Source organism: Orcinus orca, chromosome 3 (genome assembly GCF_937001465.1).
Source record: "Orcinus orca chromosome 3, mOrcOrc1.1, whole genome shotgun sequence".
Classification (NCBI taxonomy): Eukaryota; Metazoa; Chordata; class Mammalia; order Artiodactyla; family Delphinidae; genus Orcinus; species Orcinus orca.
Window position 1 is genome coordinate 10,033,227 of NC_064561.1, and position 22,203 is coordinate 10,055,429.

Below are 22,203 nucleotides of genomic sequence, written 5' to 3' on the forward strand. Positions count from 1 at the left end.
TTTGGGGAGCATTGATTGCCATGTACTCAAATCTTTCATGAATCTAAGAACAGGGTTGCCTTTCAGGTTGTTTAGTTTTTCTTTCTTGTTGTGAAGATAACAATGATCTCTCAGAGCTCTTTACATATCCGAGCAGAAACCATCCATTCAGTTGTGCTGTTCTGTATTTTTCCTTTATAAGACTGTCTATCATTTCACTTATTCATTCCTCTGCTAGTGACCATGTAGGTGGTTTCAAAGTTTTTCTTCTGTGATCATATTTGGATCTCTGTATTTGAATTTCTTTCCTCATGTTCTAAAATAGCTTACCCTGAATACATGTTTGTCACCCTAAAGACATTTTCCATGCGTTACCTTCTGTTTTATCATTGCCCTTTGGGGACAGAATTAACACCTTACCCAAAATGGGATCAGATGTCAACACTGATGTTCTCAAGTGCATCAAAAGAAAGATGCTGGACTTCCCTGGTGGCGCAGTGGTTAAGAATCCGCCTGCCAATGCAGGGGACATGGGTTCAAGCCCTGGTCCAGGAAGATCCCACATGTCACGGAGCAACTAAGCCCATGTGCTACAACAACTGAGACTGCGCTCTAGAGCCTGTGAGCCACAACTACTGAGCCTGCATGCCACAACTACTGAAGCCCGCACACCTAGAGCCCGTGCTCCGCAACAAGAGAAGCCACTGCAAGGAGCAGCCCACTCACCTCAAAGAAGACTAACCCCGTTTGCTGCAACTAGAGAAAGCCTGTGTGCTGCAATGAAGACCCAATGCAGCCAAAAATAAATAAATTTATTTAAAAAAATAGAAAGATGCTTATTACTCAAAGGTACTTTCTAAGGAGAGTCGGGCAAGGGTAAGCTACTTCAGGTGCCTTGTGTAAAGAATGGCTTGGCTATTTAATGTGTGTATAAGTGGAGGCTGCAGGTTTTCAAGTTTTGACCCTCCCACCTGCTGACACAAAAAGAAAAGGAGCAGGTGTCACCCTTCCTAACTTAGTTATGCACTGTAGGCCAGACAGGTGAGCAGATACCCGAAGCCTTAAGAGTCAGATATCAAAAATGAGGTCAGTTCTTTCACTCCTTAAGTTTACAGACTGAATGCTGCCACATCTCATTGAAATGAATTTGAATATTAATTGAAAAGCCATGTGACACAAGCAACATAATTAAGATGATGAAGCTTCGAAACAACATTGGAATCCTGTCATGCCCGGGTATTTTGAGGGATACAGGAAAGTGTGTCAGTATGGTTCTGGAATTCTGTTCAAATATTTCAATAACGTTGTTGTTGTTTATTTTAATTTGCTGTCTCATTTGTGTTACTGGTGGCACTTTGCCAGTGTATTCCACCCACATGCAGCAAGAAGCCCTCCTAGGGGAACAGAACTCTCCCTCCCTGGCTCATAAATAGTGCAAAGCCAAGCGGTCATCAGCTACCATGTCCACTAGAGAGTTGTTCTTCATGGAAAACACCTGAGGCATTAGCTGACTACTACATGTATTTTGAAAGTTTTTGACATTTCTTGATTGGCATTAATGATATGTTTGTTGAATGACATTATGTGTGCCCAGGTCAGTGCCAGGGGCTCCAACGACAATGAGTCTGTGATTGTAAACTGTAGGAAAAGAGCACATTTGTGTTGGATGGGCCAGAGGGGTTTGAAGGAGGGTGCCCCAAATGAAATACTGACATGTAGGTTACCCAGTCTATGGATGATGTTAGGAGGAAGAACTGGGAGTGGGATATACATGTGGTGGCCAGGATCTACTATGAAAATAAACCAAAGACCTGTAGGAGTGACCAGAAATGTCACTGACAGAATGTCTAGTATAGAAAGGCTCTACTCGTAAGATAACAGTAAGCCTGATGACCAGAACAAAGTAACTGGCCCCAAAGACTGTGGATTAAATCTGAATAATGCCCTGAACAGCAGGAAGACCTATGTATAGAAGAAAGCAAGCTTTAAGTAAGCCATTAGAACATCCTATGAGGGTTGTAGACTGGGGTCCTGAGACTGCCAGTGAATGCCTTTTTCAACAGCCTGGTTTTTCAGAATTGAGTGGATATCAATAATTTCTACTGTGTGTCGGTGAGTGATTGCATTTTGGTTTCAGAAGGGTTATGTGTGATAGGATAAGTAATTTTTGTATATAAGTATCTACCAAGTTTAGAGCATAGCAAGTAGCCAGTAGAGGGGGTGAAGGGCCCTACAAAGTCTGTTTGCCATCAGCTGTAGGGACCCCTTCCTTGGTCAGGAAACTATGTCTATTGAGTTTATTACCAATGGTGTGTTTGTTCACATCAGATGCCTTGGTCAGTCACTAAGGCAGCCATGGCAGAGATGGGATGTCCCATGAATATTGCCTAACATTGAGGTTAGAGGCCTCTAAGTGGTTACGGATTGCGGGGGCTCACAGGACCAAGGTTAATACCATCAGATCCCAGGTGAGAGTGTGCCCAGAAGTCAATTTATCACTCTGAACACAGCCTCTGCAGACTGAGGTTTAATATATGCACAGAGTAAGGACTGTCATTGATTTGGACTTGGATATTGTGAGGCGTTACTCTCAGACTTCTTAATGCCAAAGGGGGTAACTTTGGATAAGGAGCTGTGATTGGTGCTTGAGGCACCTAGATCATTGGCAGTGGCCAAAGGATCTGTAACAATGTACAGATGAGTTCCATTCTTGGCTGGGGAATTCTCTATTGCTAGCACGATTGCCTGGAATTTGACTAATCCATCTAATGCTTGGGTCCAATCTCTCATCTCAGATGGCCTGTTTGATTTAGGGACAGAACACAGCATCTCTGCAGTGGACCCCATCAGGTGTGGTGGCAGCACACTGTATATAAAGTATGTGGACTCCCTGGTCTCTCCTAGGATCCCAAGTGACTCCTCAAGTGGCCATGTGTCCAGAAAGAAGTGACCTACTCTAGAACAAAAGACATTAACTGGGGGGGAACACAGTTCCTTCAGCAAGTGGGATGTGACAGAGGGGCCAATTTTTGCTTTATGCTGCAAGTACCAATGGCTTTTTAACGAGGAAGACTCTGCTTTGCAAAACTGAGGGGTCCTACATTCATGACCCAAGGCAAAATAGGAAATTGGCTGTGGAGGCTCAACTCTGGCCATGGGAGGGCCTCCATTTACAGAACAACTCTGTCAGCTGCCAGCAGAGCTGTTCTAATTGTGTGCAGTTAACAGCTGAGGAGAAGAGTTTCTGGTACAAGAATGCCTTGGATAACTTGTGTCCACCATGGGTGGTTTAGAGACACCTGGATGCATAAACAGAGGCTGCTAAAGCCTTTATGGTAAATGGGTGTGGGGAGGGAGACAATAATGGAGTAACTGTTACGTAGACAAATTCCAGAGTGTATGATTCCCCATTCAAACTCAGTAAAAATTGAAGTACTGTGTGAACAAGCAAGCAAACATATTTTACAAATATGAGACAGCCAGGATTACTGTGGCCGATGGAATGTGCCCATAACATAGGTTCTGCCAACTGTTTCTATTACCCTCTCAGCTCACAGTCACTGGTGTTGCCTCAGGAAATTTTCCAGAGTGGGATATACATGGATTTCTAAAGATGTTTCCACATAAGCAGGCACAGAGTAGGCTTGAGAGCTGGAAATAGTCTACAGATGGTGATGGGAGGAAATGATGTGATTTATACAAACGAGGATGTCTCCAGGTAGATCCCACTTGGGATACACCATTAGGTTTCAGAACCACAGTATTCCTGATATGAGGAAGGAGCTTATTCTCACATGGAAACAATGGGTCAAGGCAGACACTGCCCAGTGCAGCAGAGAAACAAACCCCCATGTTGACCTCTTTGGCTGCACCCTTCTGAATGTCATGGTGAATCAGGAAAACATACTCACTAGCACTATTAATGGCATAAGGTGTTTCCTATACAAATTAGACATTATAAAGATATAAGCTACAGAAGGTGGTAATCAGACAATACTCCCAATGATGAAACATGAATTACTTTCCAAGTGGACATGAGGCCTTACAGAAAAATTCAAACTCTGATGGATTTTGATGTGGAACTAGTCAAGACATCAGGGGAAAACTAGACTTCTAATAAAATGGAAATCAAATATTTGTTGGTGGTGTTGGAGATACTCTTAACTACAGGGTCACAGAATCTGGGAAATAAGCTGCAAGACATTGTCCTCAAACCTCCTATTCATCTTTCTCTTTCCCAGTGTGGTGGCTCCAAAATCTGAATAATACCCTCTTTGCATCTGCCTTTCAATCCAACTCAGGTAATGCAACTGATGACTTCTAACTCAGAGTCACAAAGGAGATGAATTCTGGTAAATCTAGCTCCTAACATTACTCACAGGCAATGTATCTCCAACTCTATAGATTTTTTTGTCCTATCACAAGTCTCTCTTCTTTTTTTTAAATTTAATTTTAGTTTTATTTGTTTATTTTTGGCTTGGTTTGGTCTTCGTTGCTGCGCACAGACTTTCTCTAGTTGCAGCAAGCAGGGGCTACTCTTCGTTGTGGTGCACGGGCTTCTCATTGTGGTGGCTTCTCTTGTTGCAGAGCATGGGCTCTAGGTGTGCGGGCTTCAGTAGTTGCAGCACATGGGCCCAGTAGTTGTGACTCATGGGCTCTAGCACGCAGGCTTAGTAGCACACAGGCTTAGTTGCTACACAGCATATGGGATCTTCCCGGACCAGGGATCGAACCCATGTCCCCTGCATTGGCAGGCGGATTCTCAACCACTGTGCCACTAGGGAAGCCCCCTCCCCTTATTTTCAGTATTTATTTATTCATTTGGCTGTGCCGGGTCTTAGTTGCAGCACACGGGACCTAGTTCCCTGACCAGGGATTGAACCTGGGCCCTCTTCATTGGGAGCACAGAGTCTTAACCACTGGACCACCAGGGAAGTCCCATAAGTCTCTCTTCTTAATTCAAATTCTATTCACCAACTACCAGTCAGAAGGAAAGACGAAAAGCAAAGAGGAAAATCATAATTTACGTAAAAGTATACTCTTTGACAACCTTTCCATACATAAAAATTTATTCCAAGCCTTTAATAGAATAGGAAACTGAAAAAGGCTCCTATACCCACCACCCCCCAAAAAGGATCTTTCTCAGTAAAAAAGGTGCAATATATATAATAGATTAGGAGTATACAGGAACTGTGACCCAAGGCCAGTAGAAAAATCCCAACATATACCAAACTGCCATTTTCAATGACCCTTTAACAGAGAATGAACAGAATATTACAAAAATTTAAGCCTACCTGCATATTAGAAATACATTTTAATTCATCCATGGATCCAACAGACTTCAAAACAGAAAGAGAAAAAAACCATCTGATTAAACTCAAAATCACTACTTTTGAACCTTATGTACTATTGTTGAAAGACAACTTACAGAACTCACATTAATATTTATTTTTGAAATTCGTAGAGATCCTATGTCCAAGGATACACTTTAAGAAAGATCCTTGCTAAACACAGCATATTTAAAAACTTTTAAAACAACTCTTTCATACTGAAGGTTTTCTGGAACATTAGGCATGGATTACTTTCCATCAAGTTATCTCATGTTACATTTATACCTCTTCATAGGAGTTTTCACGTCTAAGGATGTGGGCCAACTGAAGTGTTTCCCAAGCTGTTTACAAACAAGAGGTTTTATCTAGTGAACCTTTTCATGCCTTCGTAAATTACTGTGATAAAGGAAGGCTTTCCCACATTCTTCACATTTATATGGTTTCTCTCCAGTGTGCAGTCTCATGTGCCGTCGAATGCTTGACAGAGAAATGTAGGATTTCCCACATTCCTGACATTGATAGGGTTTCTCTCCAGTGTGAGTTCTTTCATGCACTTGAACATAGGTGGAACTGAACGTTTTCCCACATATTTTACATTCATAGGGGTTTTCTCCAATGTGGGTTCTTGCATGATTTTGAAGAGAACTGTGAGTACTAAATGCTTTAGAACATGTTTTACACACATACCGTTTCTCTCTAGTGTGAGTCTTTTCATGTCTTTGAGAAGAACTGGTAACAAACAATGCTTTCCCATATTCCTTACATTCATAGGGTTTTTCTCCAGTGTGATTTCTTTCATGATTTTGTAAACCTTTTTGAGAACTAAAACTTAAACCACATTGTTTACATTGATAGGGTTTCTCTCCAGTGTGACTCCATTCATGGATTTTAAGAGAACTGGGATTAATGAACACTTTCTCACATTCTTTACATTTATAAGGTCCATCTCTAGTGTGTGTTATCATGTGATATTGGAAGGTTTTGTACCATGTATAGGTTTTCCCACATATTTTACACTCATAGGGTTTTTCTCCAGTATGGGTTCTTTCATGCATTTGGAAACCTTTTTGAGAACTAAAACTTTTACCACATTGTTTACATTGATAGGGTTTCTCCCCAGTGTGACTCTTCTCATGTATTTTTAGAGAACTAGGATTAAGGAATACTTTCTCACACTCTTCACATTTATAAGGTCCATCTCTAGTATGTGTTATCATGTGATATTGGAAGGTTTTGTGCCAGGTGTAGGCTTTCCCACATTCCTTACACTCATAGGGCTTTTCACCAGTGTGGGTTCTTGCATGATTTCGAAGAGAAGTGGCACTACTCAATGCTTTAGAACATGTTTTACACACATACGGTTTCTCTCCAGTGTGATGCCATTTGTGTATTCGGAAGGAACTGAAATAACTGAAGCCTTTACCACACTGCTTACATTCATAGGGTTTCTCTCCTCCGTGACTCCTTTCATGTGCTCGAAAGGTTTGTTTACATCGAAAGGCTTTTCCACACTGTTTACACTGGTAAGGTTTCTCTCCAGTGTGACTCCTTTCATGGGTTCGAAGAGAACTGTGGTATCTGTAGGCTTTCTCACAGTGTTTACATTGATACGGTTTCTCTCCTGTGTGAATTCTTTCATGTGTTTGAATGCTTTCATGACAACTAAAGGCTTTTCCACACTGTTTACATTCATAGGGTTTCTCTCCAGTGTGAGTTCTTCCATGTACTCGTAAGGAACAGTAATAACTGAAGGCTTTGCCACATTGTTTACATTGATAGGGTTTCTCCCCAGTGTGACTCCTTTCATGTATTTTAAGAGAACTGGGATTAACAAATACCTTCTCACATTCTTTACATTTATAAGGTCCATCTCCACTGTGTGTTATCATGTGTTTTTGAAAGGTTATGAGCCATGTGAAGGCTTTCCCACATGCCTTACACTTATAGGGTTTTTCTCCAGTATGAGTTCTTTCATGTTTTCGAAGACAACTGAGAGTACTCAATGCTTTAGAACATATTTTACATTCATACAGTTTCTCTCCAGTGTGACTTCTTTTGTGCATTAGGAAGGAAGTGAAATGATTAAAGGCTTTACCACAGTGCTTACATTTATATAGCTTGTCACCATATTTTTGAAACTTTCCCGGTTCACATTCAATGTGACATTTCATGTGTCTAGTAAGGGATGAACGATACATGAAGACTTTTCCACATGCACTGCATTCACATGGTTTTAGTCCAGTAGTTTTCTTCTTCAGATTGAGAGATGGAATAAGGCTGAAGTGTTCTCCACAGGAACTACTGTCTTTACGTTCAAAGAGTCTCTCTACCATAGGACTTCTGGGAAAAATGAAAAGTACATTTCTAATGATTTCTTTATTGATCTTATATTTCTTGTATTTATTATGATTTATAGGAATAGTATAGGTTTTCCACCTTGTGTGAATTGTTAGAAATTGAATATACTGAATGTACTGCAATGGGACTTCACCCTTCCTACTATTAAAAGTGATATTCAAATATAGGGTTTATTAATAATATTTGCAAGTGATCTATTTTGCAAACACCTAACATTTATGTCACATTTAAGAAAATGTTTTTGGTAGAAATTTTCTAAGAAGAACTAAATTTGAAGAAGGGGCTATTTGTTTTGTTTGCTTGTTTTAAAAATGTCATAATTTACCAGGATTCTCACTTGAGACAATGCTTTGTATTGTGAGTGTGACTTACCTTAGGTTTCCCCCCTGGTTTTTGTACTGATCTCCAATGTCATGATATTCCCATGTTTTTCCTAAAATGCAGACCCAGAAAAATTATTCCAAAATATTAGAAATTAATAAGAATTATTTGATTCTATGTCCATTGTTTAGGGTGACCAAGCCCAGCTGATATCCCAATATCCTCCCTTCCCCAATTCCACATCTTAGAACAATGTCAAGTAGCACAAAGCATTTGTTCTCTAACTGACTAGGTGAAAGAACGTCCCCATCCTTACCTACTGAGGCCAGGTTCCAGAAGATTTCCTGCATCACATCTCTGTAGAGTTTCTTTTGTGAAGGATCCAGCAAAGCCCACTCCTCCAGGGTGAAGTTCACAATTACATCCTCAATAGCCAATGAGTCCTAAAACACCCAAAATATGTGTACAGTAAGATGCATGAGACTGACAGCACTAGGCATCTATATTCCATTTATAGTAAGGTTACTTATGAACCTGTTGTTTCCAAAGAGTTATTCTATGACTTGATCATGAGAAAAACTTATTCTCTCCATGCTTCCTCGTAAATTTAATGGCATCATGAACACACGGATATTATTTACACATTATTTTTGTGATCACATGATAACTTATACCTCATTAATGGTAGAGCCCAGAGATTGCTGGGAAACGACAGAAATGCTATACAAGTAAAACAAATATCATTTTAAAGACATTGATTTCGTGTGACAAAATTCTTTCATCTTCTCCCTTATTTTTTTTTTACATCTTTATTAGAGTATAATTGCTTTACAATGGTGTGTTAGTTTCTGCTTTATAACAAAGTGAATCAGTTATATATATACATATGTTCCCATATCTCTTCCCTCTTGTGTCTCCTTCCCTCCCACCCTCCTTATCCCACCCCTCCAGGCAGTCACAAAGCACAGAGCTGATCTCCCTGTGCTATGCGGCTGCTTCCCACTAGCTATCTACCTTACATTTGGTAGTGTATATATGTCCATGCCTCTCTCTTGCTTTGTCACAGCTTACCCTTCCCCCTCCCCATATCCTCAAGTCCATTCTCTAGTAGGTCTGTGTCTTTATTCCTGTCTTACCCCTAGGTTCTTCATGACATTTTTTTTTCTTAAATTCCATATATATGTGTTAGCATACGGTATTTGTCTTTCTCTTTCTGACTTACTTCACTCTGTATGACAGACTCTAGGTCTATCCACGTCATTACAAATAGCTAAATTTCGTTTCTTTTTATGGCTGAGTAATATTCCATTGTATATATGTGCCACATCTTCTTTATCCATTCATCCGATGATGGACACTTAGGTTGTTTCCATCTCCAGGCTATTGTAAATAGAGCTGCAATGAACATTTTGGTACATGACTCTTTTTGAATTATGGTTTTCTCAGGGTATATGCCCAGTATTGGGATTGCTGGGTCGTATGGTAGCTCTATTTGTAGTTTTTTAAGGAACCTCCATACTGCTCTCCATAGTGGCTGTACCAATTCACATTCTCACCAGCAGTGCAAGAGGGTTCCCTTTTCTCCACACCCTCTCCAGCATTTATTGTTTCTAGATTTTTTGATGATGGCCATTCTGACTGGTGTGAGATGATATCTCATTGTAGTTTTGATTTGCATTTCTCTAATGAATAATGATGTTGCGCATTCTTTCATGTGTTTGTTGGCAGTCTGTATATCTTCTTTGGAGAAATGTCTATTTAGGTCTTCTGCCCATTTTTGGATTGGGTTGTTTGTTTTTTTGTTATTGAGCTGCATGAGCTGCTTATAAATTTTGGAGATTAATCCTTTGTCAGTTGCTTCATTTGCAAATATTTTCTCCCATTCTGAGGGTTTTCTTTTGTTCTTGTTTATGGTTTCCTTTGCTGTACAAAAGCTTTGAAGTTTCATTAGGTCCCATTTGTTTATTTTTGTTTTTATTTCCATTTCTCTAGGAGGTGGGTCAAAAAGGATCTTGCTGTGATTTATGTCATAGAGTGTTCTGCCTATGTTTTCCTCTAAGAGTTTGATAGTTTCTGGCCTTACATTTAGGTCTTTAATCCATGTTGAGCTTATTTTTGTGTATGGTGTTAGGGAGTGATCTAATCTCATACTCATCTTCTCCCTTATCATCCACCATTTATAGCACTCCATGAGGTAGAGGGTCAAATCTGCATGAGTTTTCAATGAATGAGTCTCCTGAGGAGAACTGGAAGCTTTTCCTCCTAGTCCTGTCACCAAACATGAGAGTCCAGGGGGCCTGTAGAAATCAAACTTTTACCAAAGCCCAGCTGGCCCCACTGTTCCAAAGTCCTCCAGCCCTTTAGAAGTAATTAGATGCACCTGACTGAATGTAACTCTTCTTGTGGGGAAGCACTGCTTTTAAGTTGTGTAATAATGATCACAGACTGTGTTCTTCCCTTCTCTCTATGTATAATTTCATGCAGCTAGAAAGTTATTCTAAACTTAGAGCTCAGACCTGAGGAAAAAGGAATAACAACTAAGACCACAAAATCCCTCTACTCATGTGCCTCAGGGATTGTTCCAGCCAAACTGTAGAATACATACGGAGATAATAGCCAGAATAGCTCCTCCTGATCAAACCCTGTTCCCTTGAGGAAAAGGTTAAGAGCTACAGATTGCGAGTGAGTTCACTTAAGTTCATATGGGTTGATGGTGAATTTGTCCATGATTATAAAATATGTAAAGGTTTCATCAGTGGTTTCCTCCAAAACAACATAAGGTCTCCATTCTGCAATTGCAAGACCTAATGTTTCCTGAGCAGCCACGCTAGCTGCTGCCTGGCCAACTTACGTTCTGGAATTTATGAACCTAAAAGTTGTGATTTTCAATCTTACTAGAAGAGAATGAAAACATTTGAAAGTCTTCCTAGAGCCATGAGACAAATGACTTCAAAAGACAAACTGGTGTCTCTGGAACTGGGAAAGAGAAAATAAAGACGTTTTAAAATATGCCACAAATATTCTGTTCTTAAGTGCTGTACTGAAAAAAAATGTTTCACCAGAGTGTAATGCAAAGACAAAAGGAACAAAACAGATAGAACACGCTATCCATAAATCCTAGCATAACTTTTTCTAACAGAAGATTAAAAACACATATAATGAAAATAACTGAAGGAAAAGAGAGACAGAAAGAAACAGAAGATGTAAGTAACAATCACTGAGATTTTTCTAAAATTAATGATAGACAACAACTGTAGATCCATGAATCTCAGTGAACACTAAACATGAAAACACCTAAAAAGAAGACTAAAGTATATCATACTCTAACTAGAGAAAAATCAAATGCAAAAAGAACATATTTTAAGAAGCCAGAGGGGGAAACAGACCTCAGGTATAGAGAAATTAGAATTAAACTGGACACCTTTTCAGAAAACAAACAAGCAAGAACAGAGTGGGGCTTCCCTGGTGGCGCAGTGGTTGAGAGTCTGCCTGCTGATGCAGGGGACATGGGTTCGTGCCCCGGTCCGGGAAGATCCCACATGCCGTGGAGCGGCTGGGCCCGTGAGCCATGGCCGCTGAGCCTGCGCGTCCAGAGCACGGGAGAGGCCACAGAGTGAGAGGCCCGCGTAATGCAAAAAAAAAAAAAAAAAAGAACAGAGTGGATTGAAATGCTTAAAGTTCTGAAATTAAAACCACTCTAAGAATACTACATCAAGGACAATTATCCTTAAAAAACAAGGAAGAACTGAGGACTTTCTGAGACAAAAATTGAGGGAATTTGTCATTACTACATCTACTTTGAAACAAGTGTTCAAAATTCATAAGAAAGGGAGGGAGACGCAACAGGGAAGACATATGGGAACATATGTTTATGTATGACTGATTCACTTTGTTATAAAGCAGAAACTAACACACCATTGTAAAGCAATTATACCCCAATAAAGATGTTAAAAAAAAAATTCATAAGAAAGAATACAAATGATGAAGGTGGATTAGGAGGGGAATAAATAAACATCTTTAATATTATCATATATAACAGATAAGACTTTGTGTAAAATAATATTAACAACAATGACACTGGTAATGAAAGCCTTGTGGATAAGTAAGGTAAGACAGGAGGGAATTGAGAATAGTGTGGTATGAGATACCTGTACAACCAATGAAGAGGTATAGTATTACTTGACAGAAGACGTAGGCTAATTCTAAATATATACTGAAAACTCAAGGGCAACCACCAAAAAAAATTTTTTTTAATGTGTAACTGATAGGCTAAGAGAGGATTAAAATGAAGAATCAGGTAAAATGCTCAGTTAAAGCCAGAGAAGATAGAAAAAAGGGGGAAGGCAAATGAAAGAAAGAACAAAGGCAACAAATAGAAACAGGAGAATGTATGGTAGATATTAATCCAACTGTATTAATCACCATTTCAATCATCAATGGTCTCAATACAAGTGAAAGACAAATACAGTAATATCAGATATTAAAAACTGTAATTATATGTTGTCTACAAAAATTCATTTTAAATATGGAGACACAGGTAGATGAAAGGTAAAGGGATGGAGAAAAATGCACTATGCCAAAACTAATAAAAAAAAAAGCTGGCATTGGTATATGAATTTCAGATAATGGAGATTTCAGCCCAAGGAAAACTCAGCGATAAAAAGGGGCTTTACATAGGGACAAAAAGGTCCATTCTCCAAGAAGGTATAACAATCCTTCATGTGTACATACATAGCAACAAAGGGGCAAAGTACTTAAGGAAAGACGTGAAGAATGCAGGGAAGGATACATGAATCCATTATTATAATTGTACATGAACACCCCCTTATCACAAGCTATAAATTTCAGCAGGCAGAAAATCAGGAAGGACAGAGTTGAACTGAACAAGCACCATGAAACAACTCAACTTAACTGTAACCTATGGAATGCTTTATGCAACAAGGGCAGAATACACATTCTTCTCAACTTTACATGGAACATTCACTAAGACAGAACACATTCGGGGATATGTAACATACCTTAACAAATCTGAAAGAAGAAAAATCATACAAACTATGCTCTTAGACCTCAAAGGCAATTAATCTAGATATCAATAACAGCAAGAGTTGGAGAACCTCTCAATACCTGGAGATTCAACAACACCCTTAGAAATAATACAGAAGATCAAAGAAGTCTCAAGAAATATAAAATTTATTTTGAACTAAATGAAATGAAAACATAATGTGTCAAAGGATGTGGGATGCAGCAGAAGAAGTGCCTAGAGGGAAATTTATGCCATAAAACAAATACACTGGAAAAACACCAAGATGTGTAAACAATAGCGTAAAAGCATGTACCTTAGGAAACGATAAAAAGAAGAGCATATGAAACGCAAAGTAAACAGAATAAAAGAAATAATAAAAATTAGGAAAAAAGTAAGGTAACTGTGGGATATCGATGGAGAAAAAAAATTTTTAACTCTTGTTCTTTTTTTTAAAAAAATATTTATTTATTTATTTGGCTGCACCCAGTCTTAGTTGCGGTTCATGGGGTCTTCATTGCAGCATACGGACTCTTAGCTGCATGCATGTGGGATCTAGTTCCCTGACCAGGGATGGAACCCAGGCCTCCTGCATTGGGAGCGAGAAGCCTTAACCACTGGACCACCAGGGAAGTCCCTAACTCTAGTTCTTTACCAAGATTAATGACATTAATAAATATCTAGTCAAGATAACTAAGAAAATAGGGAAGAGAAAAAGTACAAATATCAGAAAGGGACAGAGGGCGAAATGAAAATGAAAAAGAATTTGATAAAATCCAACAACCATTTATGAAAACAAACTGCTAACAGAGGGAACTTTCACCTCCTGAGAATGAACATCTTCATGAATCCTGTAGCTAAATATATAACATTTGTTTGTATAACATGATTATCCCTGTGAAACATCTGAAAGAATAAACAATGAAAGAGATAGCTCCTGGAATCAATAAGAGACTGAGATTGAGGGTTAATCAGTTGCTTTCCTATAGACCCACACAAATGCATTCAACTGAACTTGGAGAAAGATGGCAAGGAAATTCAAATGAAAAGGGAAACTTTTAAACAAATAGCACTGGAAATAACGGATATCCACATAAAACACATGCACACACACAGACATACAACAATGAATGTAGACACAGGCCTTACACATTTCACAAAAAATAACTCAAAACACATCATAGATCTCAATGTGAAATGCAAAAGTAATAAACTCCTAGAAAATAATACAGAAGGAAATGTAGGTGACTCTGGGCTTAGTGATGAATTTTGAAATATAACACCAAATGCAAGGTCTGTAAAAGAAAAAGGTATAATTTCACTTCACTGAAATGAAAACATTCCTGCTCTGAGAAAGAAAAGTGTTAAGAAAATGAAAAGACAAGTCAGAGAGTAGGAGAAAATCTTTGCAAAACATTTATCTGATAAATGACTGGTATCCAACAGATGCAAAGAACTCTTAAAGCTCAACAGTAAGAAGAAAAACAACCTAATTAAAAATGGGCAAAAGATCTGAACAAACAGCTCCCCAAAGAAGATACACCAAAAAGAAATATGCTACATGAAAACATACTCCACATCAAATGTCAATGGGAAATTGAGTAAACAACAACGAGGTATCACGACACACTTATAAATGGCTATAATTCAAAATACTCAGAACGCCAAATATTGGTGAAGATGGGAAGATAATCCTCAGTCATTGTTGAGGTGGAAGGAAATTGGTACCCTAACAATGAAAGACAGGAGCTTTCTTTCAAAAAATATACTCTTATTATGTATAGTAAGATTCAGCAATTACACTCCTTGCTATTTATCCAAATGAACTGAAATCTTATGTTCACAGAAAACCTGTATACAAAAATCTGTAGAGGTTTTATTCATAATTGGCAAGAGTTAGAGTTAAGCAAGGTATACTTCAAGAGTCTAATAAATAAATGATCAGTGCAATGAAATACTCTTTGGTGATAAAAAGAAATGAGGTATCAAGCTTTGAAAATACATGGAGGAAGCTTAAAAGTATATTGCTAAGTGAAAGAAGCCAATCTAACAAGGTTATATACTGTATGGTGCCAAGTATACGAGGTTCTGGAAAAAACAAAAGCATGAGACCATAAAAATATCTTTGGCTGTGAAGATTTTGGGCTTTTGTTTTAAAGGATTTGAGGATTAGAGAAAGAGATGAATCAACAGGCTGAGCACAGAGTATTTTTACGTAAGTAAAATTACACTACATGTGCATAAACGATGGACACATATTGTGTATTGTCAAATCCATACATTACATAACACAATACAAAAGGTCCACACTAATACAACCTGTGCACTTTTAATGCATCAGTATTGGTTCAGCAATTCTAACAAATGTAGCAGTCCTACAAGATTTAAAAAACAGTGAATACTGTATGGATGGAGAAGGGTTATGTGAGAACTCTCTATAATTTCTGTTCAATTCTTCTCTAAACCTAAAACCAATCTAAAAACGCTGAAGTCTACACCAAAAGAAGAAGAAGACGATGACAGATCTGTACAGCTCACCCCTGAGGACTTTCTGATTTTTCTTTAGGTGTGGTGAACCATGGGTGTGCTTATCTACCAAGGCTGTCCCAATTGAGGGATGAAGGGCAGCAACTCTCCACGGAGTTCCAATACACCCTGACAATACCTCAGGGGTGTACTGTCATCCTTAGTCTATGCACTTCCCCAGACCTGTGCATTCAGTTAATCCCAAGCAACTAACCAGGGAAACAAGGTGTTGGAGACAATGGCTCCTCCACCACCAGAGCATGTTTCAAAGGACTGTAGAAAGAAATGTCATCTCTCCACCGGGAGGCATAAGCCAGAGGGCCAAGGTTTAGCTGCATCATATAACAAGTAGGTGTGAGTAGTCAGTCTGAGCTGACTGGGATGCTCTTTCCAGTACCAAAGCCATAACAGGCACCTCAGTGGAGCCCTCTATTTTTAAGAGATCCCAGTACGTGGAGACAGTTACAGCTTTAATGGAATATTAAGATGGGACCTGGGCAGTGCCTTGCATCAGAAGCCTATGGACAACTTAAAGCCGTCCTCCAGAGAGCCTCCCATTACTGCCAGCGGGGTTAGAGGCCTCCTCATGACACTGATTGCTTTATAGAATTTAAGGAACTCACTTATGTTGGGTTTGAACTAATCTCTTTGCTGTGCCAAACTGAGACAGTGGGTGTTGTCCATCATAACCCAGAGGGTAAGGAGCCTTGTTGTAATAGATGAAGGGGCAACATCCTCTTAAAAGTTATTTTAAAAGTTTTGGTGAGCCTTCTGGAATCTCACCACCTACTAGCTGCTTTTCCCTGTCTCTTTTCTTTCACTTTCTTTGAAGTAACTGCTCTCTAAGTAGTGACTGTCTTTTGGGCTCACCTCATTCACAGGGTATAATCATCCTCCTACTCTTCCAGTCCTTCCCTCAACACTAATGTCTGGGCAAACCCGGCTTCAGTCACACCTTCACTCTAAACACAGATAGGTTCCAGCTCAGACATCAATCCAGGACCATTGGAAGGAGGGCCCCATTCTCATATTCCTGCTCCCAAGGTACAAGGGATTAACAGAAACTGCCAACTCGGAGTTCTAAGTGTATACAACCCAGGCTTGGTGGGGTCAACAATGCAATACAGGGCAGCACAGGAGGAGACCCCAGCAAACAGCAGCTCACAGGGCAGGAGCCTCCAGGCTTTCTTATCAGCCCGTCCAGGTAAGAAGCACTAGGGGAAAAGGGAGGGGTGAGGCTTAACTTTCAATAGTCAAACATCAAATATGCGGATCCCAAGTAATCATTCCAAGAACAAAAACTGTAAGGAAAACAGGCATTCGCACTGGATTGTTTGTGTATAAAGAAACGCTAAAAGGATGATGAAGTAGTAATCAAAACTAGTTATCTGAGGGTGGCTGGAGTTAACAGTGGAAGAGTGTAGGAGGATATGCGGGCAGGGAGTCCTGAGATACTTTCCTCCCTTAGGAGTTTTCTACAAAGGAAACTACTGCAAGATCTGATCCTTTAAACAGTAATGGATATAAACTTGTAATCCATAAAAAATGAAAACCTCCTTTCAAACTAAAAGGACAAGGGACATTATAGTTGGTCCCTCCACTATAGTAAACAGAATGGTCCCTTAATGACCCTCCCCGTGGTCAACGCACAATCTGGAAGAGACACGGGGCTGCGGGTGCAGAGTTGCCCAGAGAGGCTCCGAGGTCGGGCTGAAGACGCTACCCGCATGGACCGGGTCCCGGCTGCCGGCTCAGCCCCCACGCTGCAAATCGGAGGGGACTGAGGTCCGCGCGGCGCTCCCGGTGGATTCGTGTCCGCAGACTCCGGAGTTGACCGCGAAGAGGCCGGTTCCGGACGCTTCCGACCAGTCCCTCCGCCCCGTCTCCGCTCCCCGGGGCAGCACACTCACCATTGCGAGGTTTCCTAGGTCTTCCTGCGTCCTTCCCTCGACTCCAACCACCAGAGCAGGTCAGAGCGGAACAGAAGAGACGGAAGCTCTACCAGAGACCCTGAAGGGTAAGTAAGCCGCCAGCCCAACGCTGTGGGAAGAACCGACGTCCACGCCGGTGCGCCGCGTCGCCCCGCCCACCCGCCTCCTGATTGGACAGGTCCCAGTGCCCCACCCCCTCATGCCTGAGTGACAGCCTGGGAGAGGAAGCCTGAGTCAGCGGAACCACTTTCTGCGGTTGGGATGGGACCTGTCCCCGCCTGGCACTTTTGGTTTGTGACAGAAATTTTTCCTGCCCCGGGATTGTCTCTGCTCTCTTTCACAGCTCCTCGTGCACTGGGATTCCTGACTCAATTTTAAGACGGAGCAAGTACAGATAAGAGGATGGCCCAGGCCTGCCCTGCCTGGAACAAGGTTTTATGTCCTCCAGGGCTCAAGGGCTTGGTGTAAGGCTGGCTGTATGGCCATTCATGGAGCTGTGCTTCTTGTTAAGAAACGCAGACATTTAAATGTGAACTCATCATCTGTAGTAAAGGGCCGGCTCCATTTTCATCTTTGGTCCTTGACAGCGCTGAACCTTCCACCCATCCCTGCCCCATCCCCACTCATTAAGTACTTAAGGTACCTAATCCCAGCGCACTTGGCTCTGGTAGGAGGTCTGAATCAGTCAGCTGGGTGCCAGGACAAATCTCAGTCAAACCACAGGCTGTGAGGTGTGTGCATTAACTTCTCAGGCGTACATTTTACACTGGAAGGAAATTTATTTTAGATCAGTGTTCCCTGTGTGCCTAGAAAACCTTGAAATGTCAACAGCTATAATATATATATATAAGGCAATTGTATTCCTATTTCCACTGACAGAAGAAAAACTATAAATTGTACTTAAAATTGGAATGCACCTAGAAACTCTTCCTGCCCCCCATCTTTATTGAAATATAACTGACTAATAAAATTGCATCTAAAGATTAAAACATAATGATTCTGATACTTACACTGTATTGTATAATAGATATTTGCTGAGAAAGTGGATCTTAAGCATACTCACCATGCAAACAAAAATAAAGGTGACTAACTGAGGTGATGGATGTGTTTAACCTGGAAAGTCTTATATTCCCAAGAGATTGAAATGCAAACTGCTTTACATTGCAAAATACTTCATGCATTGATTTCTTTGAACAGCTTTATGGAGACATAATGCACATACTTTAGAAGGCATCTATTAAGTGTACATTTTAATGGTTTCCGTATATTTGCAGATACACACAATTATCACAATTTTTGAGGATTTTTGTTACTTCAAAAAGAAACTCTTCTGCCCTTTAGCTATCACTGCTAATCTTCTTATCCTCCTATTCCAATCCCCCAGCCTAGAAAACCACTACTCTACTTTCTATTTCCATATTCTGCTCTTTCATATTAAAAGAATTATATATGGCCTTTTGAAGGACTTCATTCACTCAGCATAATTTCTTCAAGAGACAACTATGTGTGAATATTGCCTTCGTTTTATGTCAGAATAATATTCTACTGATTGGATAAAACATGTTGTGTTTATCTATTCACCTGTTAATTGACATTTGGATGTTTCTCCCTTTTGGTCACTATGAATCACATTACTACAAAATTCATATATAAGTTTTGATCAAATATGTGTTTTCATTTTCTTGAGCATGTACCTAGGTGGGATTGATGGGTCATATGATAATTCTAGGTTTAATATTTAAGGATCTCCCAGACCTTTATCCAGAGCAGCTTCGCCATTTTATCTTCATTCCACCCCATATGAGAGTTCAAATTTCTCCATGTATCCTCGATAAAACTTATTGCCTCTTATAACTTATGGCCTTTTTAATTTTAGCCATCCTAATTGTTGTCAAGTGGAATCTCACTGTGGTTTTGATTTGCATGTCCTTGATGACTAATGATATCCAGAATCTTTTCATATGCCCTTGAACATTTGTGTAGTTTACTTGGAAAAATGTGTATTCAGATCCTTTGTCATATTTAAATTGAATTATTTGATTTTTATAAATTGTTATGTCTAGATATTTTCATTACAAGTTCCTTTTCAGATATAAGATTGGCAAAATTTTCTTCCATTCTGTGGGTTGTGTTTTCACTCTCTTGCCCTAAAAATTTTACTTATATTTGTAGTAATATACACATACCATAAAATGTACATGTTCACCACTTTTAAGTGTATAGTTCAGTACTATGTAATACACTGCCATTGTGAAACCAATCTCCAGACAATTTTCATCTTCCACAAACATGTTGAGATAAACAAATAGACTGCCAGTTATTTCTCCAGCAAAATATGGGTTTATCCAGGACGAGCAAAGAATTGTAATTTGGGATCTGCAACCTTGGCATGTGAGATCCCTGGAGCAAGGAGACGACTCTTTTAAAGAAGGGAAAAGGATGTTGGGAGGGCTATCATAAACAAAGAATGATCTGAGCAACTGAGGGTTCAAAGTACAGTGGCTTTTCATTGGCTGAGTTATGACAGTTTCTCACTGGCCAAGATCTTGAGGCAAGAAGAGAAAGCCCTCCTTCTTTCTGTTGGGCTCAGCTATCCTCATAGGGTGTGATAGCTTCCCTTCTGGTCTCCTATTTAATTTAGGTTTCTGTTTATTAATTTTTTACATCCGTAAGACAACAAGTCCTCATTCTCCCATTGCCCAGCCCCTGGCAAAAACTATTCTACTTTTTGTCTCTAGGAATTCAACAACTCTAGGTACCTCATACCAATGAAACCACACAGTGCCATTTCAACAGTGTTAAATATTCTGATCCAAGAAATTAGGATGTTTTCACATTTATCTTACATTCATTTATTTATGTTGACCATGCTTTGTAGTTTTCTGAGTATTCATTTTGTATTCCTTTTGCTAAATTTATTCCTAATTATTTTATTCCTTTTCATCTTATTAGAAGTGCATGTCTTAGCTTCATTATATCATTCCAAGTGTATAGAAATACACTAAAAATAATTATTATATTTTGATCTTGTATATTATCACTCTGCTGAACTCAATAATGAGCTCTAATACTTTAAAAAAATTCTTTAGTCTTTTCTGAATAGACGATATCTCATCTGGAAATGGAAATAGTTTTTCATCTTCCTAACCAATCTTTAAGCATTTTATTGCCTTTTCTTGTATAATAGTTTTGGCTAAAATCTCTAGTACATTCTCAAATAGAAGTGACAAGACCAGATATCCTTGTTTTGTTCCATATCTTCAGATGAAAGCATCCAATCTTTCATCATTAAAAATATTAGCTTTGGGTTTTCCACAGATGTTCATTATGAGGGTAAGAAATTTCTTTCTATTCTGAGTGTTTTAATCATGGTGTATATCATAGGTGTATATCACTACAACCTTCCCTTTTACTACTCCTTATGCTGCATACAACTGTCCTTGTATATTTCTCTCCTGGTTTTTACTTAATACTAAACACCATGGAAAATATTTAATTTCTTCTGCTCTTTAATAAAAATTGAAGTTGTTACTTTTATTTTCTAGGTTTCCAGAAAATGTGCTGGAAGTCTAAACATATGGAAATGAAACCTGTGAATAGCAAAATGTGCTGTGGGCTTTGTGGATCATCGAAACGAGAGGCGTCCTGCTTAAAGGAAAAAACATTAAAAATTTCCCATATCTCCTTTTATACTCAATTATGATATTACATGAAATGACACAAATCACCAAAACTTATAGGCCTCACTTGAGTCATAAAGGAGATATTAAAAATATTACATAGTATACTAAACAGTAAATTTATATATTATAACGGAGGTACTGCTTGGTACCTCAGGAAATACATCAGTGTTTAGATAACAAGTAGGAAATGCAAAAGCTGTTCCAAAGGACCAGGAGCTGGCCTGTATTCTTTGTAAGGCCAAGTCTTTTCCTGTTGAAAAGAAAAATGTCACACACCTCCTTCATCAAGGCACTCAGTGGCCATGAAGGACAAAGACATTTATATGGATATTTTATAACACTATCTCTAAAAATGGTAAAAGATAAAACTCCAAATCATAAAAATGACCAGTACTTTCCTTTTCTTCCTAATGTGACTGACTGGAATGTCTTATGAAAAAACTTTCACTCTAATTCTCATTTTTACCTTCTAGAAAACAACAATTATGATCACCAATGAGAGAAAAGTTTACCTCCTCACACCATTCAATTCAGAAAAACATCTTGCTTGGTTAAATAGCAATCATATCCTCTAACAAGAGTCAAAATCCTATAAGAAGTCCATTTCAGCATCCTGTTGCTATTATACTTCACAGCCCTTTGCGGTCTGTGTTCATTCTTATTAAAATTCATTATACTTCCCCCTTTTTTTTTTTTTTTTTTTTTGTGGTACGTGGGCCTCTCACTGCTGTGGCCTCTCCCGTTGCAGAGCACAGGTTCCGGACACGCAGGCTCAGCCGGCCATGGCTCACGGGCCCAGACTCTCCACGGCATGTGGGATCTTCCCGGACTGGGGCACGAACCCGTGTCCCCTGCATTGGCAGGCGGACTCTCAACCATTGCGCCACCAGGGAAGCCCCCTCTACTCCCCTCTTTGACTACAGGTGTGATCCTATGGGTCAGTGGCAGAGGGCACTGAAAAATTTTTACATTTTTGGTATTAAGAGTGAATGAGAAATGAATTTCAAATCAAAAATTTTAACTACAAAAAAGTAAAATTTTTCTGAGAAAAAAAT

The 22,203-nt window shown here is 39.4% G+C and overlaps 1 protein-coding gene across 1 annotated transcript; it reads right to left on the minus strand.

The window, feature by feature from the left end:
* Positions 1–5,036: 5,036 nt before the first annotated feature.
* Positions 5,037–17,585, minus strand: LOC101277456 (zinc finger protein 709-like). Its single transcript, XM_033401335.2, has 4 exons — positions 17,445–17,585; positions 8,305–8,431; positions 8,040–8,100; positions 5,037–7,649 (listed from the first exon to the last, which is right to left on the minus strand). Exons 1-4 carry the CDS (start codon positions 17,445–17,447, stop codon positions 5,675–5,677), a joined length of 2,166 nt encoding a protein of 721 aa, XP_033257226.1. The 5' UTR covers positions 17,448–17,585; the 3' UTR covers positions 5,037–5,674.
* Positions 17,586–22,203: the final 4,618 nt, after the last annotated feature.